Here is an 8763-nt window from a genome sequence, read left to right on the forward strand (position 1 = left end):
GGGGGGGACAGACCCGTCAGATCGGCCGGGTGAAGGAAATCATTTTGTTGATTAAATTGTCGATCTAGCGATACTACTACGTTCATTCAGCAACAAACATAATTGTTACTGTGATTGGTATATATTTCCTGTCAATGTCATTCAAAGTAGAAGATGAAGTTTGCGTCGTACCTATGCTCTTGTTCGCTATACAAATTTATTAATTAAATATCTAAAATATACCAAATAATGAAACCTACAAGTTCAAACCATTTTTCCTACAATACCAGGTCATACAAAAATAACACACTTAAATTTCTAAAAACAAAATGCAAAAAACCAAATTACCTACTTCCTCCATTCTCAAATATAAGTCTTTCTAGAGATTCCAACAAGTGACTGCATAGGAGTAAAATGAGTGAATCTACACTCTAAAATACATCTACATACATTCATATGTTGTAGTTCATGTGAAATGTCTAAAAAAGACTTTATATTTAAAAACAGGGGGAGTACATATTTAAACATTCACGGGCGACCCTAAGTCTCCTCTCCCACTGGTATACCTTCCAACAAGGCTACGATGTGCCAAATCAATGGGCGAATTACTAGTGGCGGCCATGTATTACGACGCACCAGTGTTGCTCTAACTATTGATGGCGGGTGCAATGGTAGACCCTTGTTGCACCTGCCACTAATATGTGCCTAAAATAGTATTGGCAGGGTCCTGAGCCAGCTAGCCACTAATATGACCCATCTATAAGTAGTTTTAATTAAGTAGTGTCAACATCATCATGAAAAACTTGGATCTCTGGTCACACCGGCTATACAAGCAGCTAGCTTTATCGTTACGCCTCTACCTATTTGCACATGCAAACGTGCTCGTGTAATCCTTCATATAAGAGCACCTATAGCTGGGTCCATTAAATCTTTCTCAAATGTTTGCGCACGTGCCTGATTGATTGGACGTGAGTAAAAAAAAAAGTGACTCAACCGGACCTCTCACATCATCCTTATACATTTGGGTTGTCGGCGAACCCTCATATTCAGACCATATATGAGGAGGCCATGAGGGTTCGTGGACGCGGCCCACCCCGGACTACATTTTCTCTTTTTTTTCTTTCTTTCTCTTCACTTTCATAAATCACATGCATGTGATTGAATATATAAAAGAGAAAATGAGGAGTATAGCTGCGTGCATGAACAAATAGGGACTCAAAACATGCATGTCTGAGTACTGATCAGACGCGACCATAAATGTTTGAAGGGCCCTAATCGTCATGCACTGCATTGCAGTATGAGTAAAAAGAAATACGGAGGCTTCACTAAAAATGATTTCCCTAGAGTATTTCATGGATGGTCATACAGGGTCATGCGGAGGTGATGGCAGGCCTACATTATTTTGTTTGCAATACAGCTGTTGCTCATGTCGGGTACAAGATACGGTGAAACTAGCCGGCGGGTCCGAGTTTGGCTGCGCGAGAGGGACGTGTGCAAAGAGCAGAGGCCGGCATACGAGCCTGACAAAGCTTTTGCAGCCTGCCACTGGGCGATCTCAGGGAGGGAGTGAGGCGCTTTAGAGCAACTCCAACACGGCGATCTATTTTGTTCACGTGTGATCGTTCGGATAGGCGCGGAAACAAAAATTGATCTAACACGCCGATTCAAACGAATGCACATCCGCTTTTCGTTCGCCTGCCGATCCATTTCTGACCTAATTTTAAGCCTCATTTTCGTAGGCGTGGACACAAAACGAACATGCGCGGTGCCCGCCTACTCCTCGCTTTGGCCTGCTAGTCGGTGGCACATTGGCCATCATCTTTTGTTCCAACAGCAAACTCTTGCCCGCCTCCTTCCTCGTCGCCGTCGTCGCCCATTTTTTCGGTGCCTTGCACGCTGACGGTGCCACCTCCCACATTGCCGTCACCTCCCACGTCGCCGCCGGGGCTCCAAAAGCTTCCCACCCCCACCTCCCCAACACAGCCACGACCAGGAAGCTGCCTTGCCGTCCAGCCAGCTCCTTCGTCCTGACATTGGCATGCTTGTCGGACGCCGGCACACGCTCGTCGGACGCCGCCACGGCAGCCAGCTGGTCCGAGGGCTGCACGACTCCCTTTGCCGGCCAGCTTCTTCGTCGACGCCCGCAAATTGTTCGACAGTTTGCCAAGGTACAAAATGGACTCTGCTGACAAGTTCTTTTTCCATAATTTCCTTTGCGACTCCGACGATTCCTCGTCCGATGATGAGGAGGAGATCTTGGCTGCCGTTTTGGTCCATCACCACCTCAATAGCCAACGGCCGTTCTTCCGTGGCTCCATTCTGGGGCACCTTCCCGCATTGAATTGCAACCGAAAGAGCGGGCATTTCCTTCTTTGGAAGGACTATTTTGACACAACGAACCCGCTGTTCAAATATAAAAAATTCCGGGCCGTTTTCGTATGAGTAGGCATCTTTTCAACCGTATTAGAGAGGGGGTGGTTGGATACGATGATTATTTCGAGTGCAAAAGAGGATGCCCTTGGAAAGCTTGACTTCTCTTATCAGAAATGCACTGCAGCCGTCTGGATGCTTACATACGGAGTGTCCAGTGATCTCATTGACGTGTACGTCTATATAAACAAGTCTACATGCCTAGACTCCATGTGCAAGTTCTGCAAGGCTGTGATTGTTGTGTTTGGCCCTGAGTACTTGAGAGAGACGACTCCTCAAGATACAACCCGCTTGTTGGCGATGAGTGCCAGCAGGGGCTTCCCAGGGATGCTTGCAGCATAGACCGCATGCACCGGGAGTGAAAGAATTGCCCTTCTGCTCGGCAAGGGCAGTATAAGGGCCATGTCAGGGCTTGCACTGTCATAATTGAGGCCGTGGCATCACATGATCACTGGATCTGGCACTCTTTCTTCGATATGGCCGGATCGCACAATGATATCAACGTGTTTCAACGCTCGCCGGTGTTTGCAAGGCTTGCCGAATGCGACAACCAACCAGTGAATGTTACCATCAATGACCACGACTACGACAAAGGATACTACCTAGGTGACGGTATCTATCCTCAGTGGACCACCATTGCGAAGACAATCTCCAACCCTGTCGGAGAGAAGAGAAAAAGATTTTCCCAAGAGCAAGAGAGTGCTAGGAAGGACGTCGAGCGTGCCTTTGGTGTTTTGCAATCTTGATGGGGCATTGTTCGGTATCCTGTTAGGACTTGGAGCACGAAGAAGCTGTGGGAGGTGATGACTATTTGTGTGATCATGCACAACATGATAGTAGAAGATGAGCGTCCGGAATGTATCTACGATCAAGGGTTTTAGTTTCAGAGGTTGAATGTTGTGCCCGAGCATGGAGGAGCAGCAACGTTTGAACAGTTCATCCAATTTCATCATGAAATGCATGATTTAAAAACTCACATGCAGCTGCAAAATGATTTAGTCGGGCATATGTGGGCTCATGTTGACAACCAATAGATGTATCCTTTTTATTTGGTTTGTAAAACTATGTGAGAACAATTTAATTTATATTCGGGCTTGTAAAACTATGTTTTATATTTGGTTGTGAAAACTATGCTCTCATATGAAACTATATATTTGCTTGTGAAATATGCAAAGTGTTCATTCAAAATAGAGGCTAGCTGGCCACGTCGACAAATATGGGTTGACGTGTAGACGCACTACCAACTCAAATAAAAAAAAACATACATCAAGCAAGCGGTCAACCCATACAGATAAAAACGGACAAATGCTTGGAGTTGCTCTATTAGGTTTACTTTTATGGGCCGGCCGCCCAGATGGACTGTACTGTATAGAGGCGCTCGCTTGTTGTGTAGAATAGAGCCATCACCCGCCCAGACAAAATATAATCTTGACCGTTGGCCATCAAAACAGCGCGAGCAAAAAAGGCAGAAACGCGTACGGCACCAATAGTAGATTATTAGCAAATGAAGTGGATCGAGCCGCCGGTGCTTAGATCTCTGCCATGGCTCCCAGCTGCTGCAAGCTTCTTTGCGCCTCCTCCCGGCTGCTCTTTGCAGTGTCTCTCCTCGCCGTCGCCACCCACGCCTCACGCCCAAATCCCGTCAGAATCGCCGTCTACTGGGGCCAGGGCGGCGGGGAGAGCACCCTCAACGAGACATGCAGCACGGGCCTCTACAGCCATGTGAACATCGCCTTCCTCTCCGAGTTCGGCGGCGGCCGAGCCCCGGTCCTCAATCTTGCCGGGCACTGCGATCCCACCTCCGGTGGCTGCGCCGCTCTAGCCGCGGACATCGCGTCCTGCCAGTCCCAAGGCGTGAAGGTGCTTCTCAGCATCGGCGGCGGAATAGGCTCCTACGGTCTCTCCAATGAAACCGATGCGCAGAACCTGGCCGCATACCTCTGGAACAACTTCCTCGGCGGAAGCCCCAGCTCCAGCCCGCTCGGCGGCGCCAAGCTGGACGGCATCGACTTTTCCATCGCCACTGGCAGGGACGACTACTACGACGAACTCGCCAAGAACTTGAAGACGATGTACAACTCTTCGGACCTAGCAAGGGCAGGCAACAAGACGCACATGCTCACCGCCGCGCCGCAGTGCCCGTACCCAGACAAGTTCCTCGCCCCGGCGCTCAAGACAGGGCTGTTCGACCACGTGTGGGTGCAGTTCTACAACAACCCGCCGTGCGACTACGCCAGCGGCACCCTGCAGAGCGCGTGGAACACGTGGACGGCGGCGCTGCCGTCGGCGTCCGTGTTCCTTGGACTGCCGGCGTCGCCCGGTGACGCGGCTAGAGGGTACATAGACGTGGAGACACTCGCGTCGCAGGTGCTCCCGATGGCGAGGAGCGCGGCCAACTACGGCGGGGTTATGCTGTGGAGCCGCCGCCACGACGAGCGAACCGGATACAGTGCTAAGTTACAGGACATAGCGAACAACACCGTCGGTACGCAACGATCTTGCACTTTTCTAGTATTTGGAATGGCATGAGATATACGTATATTGCCAATCACAATAGCAATTATGTTAGTTGTTGAATGCACGTACTAGCTATATTTCTTCAATTCCTTCCCACCAATTTGCAGGGGGCGGGCCAGTTGGATCACCACTGCCACCGGTACCACCGGCACCACCAGTAATAATTGAACGGGGAACTGGTGGCTCATCGTCCAACAGGATCAGAACATGTAAGAGAATTCACGCTTATATTCCACTTAAGCCTAGTGCCCCCCTTAAATCTCTGTCGGCTAGGGTTCCACGGCGAGGGTTCTGATACAACACCATTATTGCATGTGGCCATGGGCTTGGGTGGTAAGACCACCGATGAAGGCCGGTGACAGGGACGCCGACGAGCGCCATTACCTTGATGAAGGCATCAAAGATGTTGTTCTCTCCCCCAAATATTGCTCCAAGGGAACTCCTAGGTTTGAGTTCCGCCGGGAAAAAAAAGATGATGTGTCTATGTTGCCGTACCCTCTTGGGGGCATCATTTTGGACATGGTTTGGGCTGGAGTGCCATGTTCGTTGTAGTTTGGGCTGCAACCGCCGCTTCCTTGTCTCTATGGTGCCCTCATTAATTTGGGGTGTCTGAATTATGGAGGCGGTGTGTGTGTGTGGTGGTTAGGGGCGTTCCATTGAGGGGATGTTGGCTGGCAGATGGTCGCGACCAAGGCGGTATAGTGACGGCTAGCGGTGTATTGTTTGGGGGGTTGTCCATGCCAGGATTTACCTGACATACAATTGGGACGAATGCAGGGGATCGCCTAAGCATCTCCAATGTGGGATTTTGGCGATACTATTCTCTCTTGCCAGTTGATATACAAGCAATGTCGCACATGCATTGAGGGATGTTCTTCGCTCTGCAAACGGCTCTTAGAGGTTGGGATGCTTCTGTGGTGTGCATGGTTTTCAATTCGTGTGGTTGTGTCAATGTTTAGATCATGTACACCTGCATCATCCTTCTTGAGTCTCCTTTCCCCCCTTAATTTCCTCCATCTAGGCATAGTTTTCGTATTATATGACTTTGTTCTGTGTTGACCTGATCCTTTGTGTCTATGTGGTTGTGTACAACCTAGTCATGCAGAGGTCGGACGTGTGTGTGCTCATTTTATTTGTATCTTCTTAATGCTACATTATGAATCTATAAAATGACCCACTTATAAAAAGAAATAAGTTCTAGATTGGTGTATATACTGACGTAAAGTAACATGAAAACAAAGTTAATACTCCCTCCATTCCATAATGTAGTGCGTATAAATTTTTTTGGAAAGTCAAAACTCACTAATTTTGTCCAAGTTTGTGGAGAAAAATATTTACATCCACAATGCCAAATATATATCATTAGTTTCATCATCAGACGTAGTTTCATATTTTATATATTTGACATGGTAGATATAAGTAGTTTTCATTATAAACTTGGTCAAAATTTGCAAAGTTTGACTTTCCAAAAAATCTATACGCACTATATTATGAAACAAAGGGAGTATTATTTAGCAACTAATGGACTAATAACCCCACAAATAAGTGATGGTATCTTGCAAGTACTGACCTTTTTTTATCAAATACATGTCAACCTAGAATATAGTTTCAAAGTTCTCACCTTGAGGTAGACAAAGGTGAAAGCCTATTGCAAATGTGATTATCCATTGGCAAATAAAACTTGTTTAGTTGTAGGATCCAAGAGAATCTCGTTCAGAATTCATAAATGTAATTTGGGTCGTTTGTTATAACTCCTGACCGATTGTTGGCTTTGCTAGTTCAATGTTGGGCTCTTCACGTGTCTTCGTTCTAAAAAAAATGCATGTTTGCCACGATCAAGGGATATAGTATGCCAAATGTATATGGATGTCTATGATTGCAAATAATTCACCTACGTGGTCGAATCATTCTTTGAACATTTCCTTTTTGACAAGGACTGACCATACCTAGAATACTCCCTCCGAATCAAAATATAAGATGCTTTTTAGGCTAATTTAGCCTAAAAGGGTAGCCTAAAAGGGTCTTATATTTTGGTACAGAGAGAGTATTTTACATGGTCAACCATACCCTTGATGAATGTATGGCTAAGTGCGAATACAGCACGTTACTAACAACTGTAATAACTCCAATCTTCATCGCTTAAAAAATCTTATATGTAGTACTTATTTCGATTCGTGCTGTCTTTTCAGATGTAATAGTCGGCAGCTCAAGTCTAGCTGGCGTATGTCTATTTCTCCCCATATTCTTTCTGTGGAAGAAATACTACGGCAATTTCCCCTGCCAATGGAGGTCAAAGAACACACCAAGGATTGAATCGTTCCTCCAAAAGCAAGGAAATTCACACCCTAAAAGATATACTTATCCGGAAGTGAGAAGGATGACCAGCTCTTTTGCTCACAAGCTTGGCCAAGGTGGCTTTGGAGCTGTCTACAGGGGCAAACTCCCTGATGGCCGTGAGATAGCAGTGAAGATGCTCAAGGACACCCAGGGTGATGGGGAGGAATTCATGAATGAGGTTGCTAGCATTAGTAGAACCTCTCATGTCAATGTTGTCACCCTCTTAGGGTTCTGCTTGCAAGGTTCAAAACGAGCTCTCATCTACGAGTATATGACCAATGGCTCACTTGAGAGGTACACTTTTGGCAGCAACTCTGCTCATGATCCGAACACCCTAAGCTGGGAAAGACTCTTTGACATTGTTCGTGGCATTGCTCGAGGCCTCGAGTACCTTCATCTCGGGTGTAACACTCGCATCATACATTTCGATATCAAGCCTCAAAACATTCTGCTGGATAGAGACTTCTGTCCAAAGATATCTGATTTTGGGTTAGCAAAACTGTGCCGGCAGAAGGATAGTAAAATCTCTATATGTGGAGCAAGAGGAACTGTAGGGTATATAGCACCAGAAGTGTTCTCAAGACAATATGGAGCAGTGAGCAGTAAGTCGGACGTCTACGGTTACGGGATGGTGGTTCTTGAGATGGTTGGAGCAAGGAAACAAACCAGTGTTAGTACGGAAAATAGCACCAGGTATTTTCCTGAGTGGATATACGACAACTTGGATGAGTTCTGTGGCACCGCCGGCGAGATTACCAGTAACGGTGCCACGGAGCTGGTGAGGAAGATGACTCTCATTGGGCTATGGTGCATACAGTTCACACCCACAAATCGGCCAGCTATGAGCGAAGTCCTTGACATGTTGGAAAGCAATATCGAGGACTTGTGTCTTCCACCAAAAGCATGTTGATGTAAAACCAAAGTGGTATAAATTTGAAACTCCTGACTGATTCAATTTCAAACAGAAGGAACGACAGTGGTACCGTACGTACAATAGACTCATTTTCACATCCATGCATGGTTGAGGCGGTACGGTATTTGACCATTTTGATTGTTTGCAATGCTAATTTAACAACTGCAATCCAAAAAAATTCAATTCTCGTAGAATCTTGCTCCTCTAGCATCTGTGCGAGACGATTTCACTATGCTGTGTGCTATCATGTACATTTTCAAATTGGGAATAAGCATATTTTATCAATGTACCATAGAGAACACAAAATGGTCGCCTTCACCCATTATTAAGGCTATGTTTGTAGCACAGTTTTTATGAAGTTTTCAGACAATACAGTGGGTTTTTTAGAGACCAAGGTTTTGAATATTTTGATGTGTTTGGAGCCAATAAAAACTGTAGTTGTATAAACTTTGGTATTGCTGAAACCGTGCTTTTTTTGCTACATTTGAAAAAGTAGTCCTGATCTCCGTTTTCTAAATAGAACGAGAGCAAACTTTGGTAAGAGAGCTATTCATGTTGCTATCTAGGTCGAGATAAGAAAATATGTG

General features: G+C 46.1%; 2 protein-coding genes and 1 pseudogene across 2 annotated transcripts; 2 read left to right on the top strand and 1 right to left on the bottom strand.

Moving 5' to 3' along the window:
* The window catches only part of LOC119299153, a 5470-nt pseudogene extending 3614 nt beyond the window's left edge, over positions 1-1856 (bottom strand).
* Positions 1857-3951: 2095 nt separating this feature from the next.
* LOC119299154 (acidic endochitinase-like) lies at positions 3952-4938 on the top strand. The gene has a single exon (XM_037576417.1). It carries the CDS (start codon positions 3952-3954, stop codon positions 4936-4938), a length of 987 nt encoding a protein of 328 aa, XP_037432314.1.
* A 333-nt stretch (positions 4939-5271) lies between these two features.
* On the top strand, positions 5272-8173 carry LOC119299155 (LEAF RUST 10 DISEASE-RESISTANCE LOCUS RECEPTOR-LIKE PROTEIN KINASE-like 2.4). Its single transcript, XM_037576418.1, has 2 exons — positions 5272-5467; positions 7116-8173. Exons 1-2 carry the CDS (start codon positions 5272-5274, stop codon positions 8171-8173), a joined length of 1254 nt encoding a protein of 417 aa, XP_037432315.1.
* The last annotated feature ends 590 nt before the right edge of the window (positions 8174-8763 follow it).

The sequence above is a fragment of the Triticum dicoccoides genome, chromosome 5A (assembly GCF_002162155.2).
Source record: "Triticum dicoccoides isolate Atlit2015 ecotype Zavitan chromosome 5A, WEW_v2.0, whole genome shotgun sequence".
Classification (NCBI taxonomy): domain Eukaryota; kingdom Viridiplantae; phylum Streptophyta; class Magnoliopsida; order Poales; family Poaceae; genus Triticum; species Triticum dicoccoides.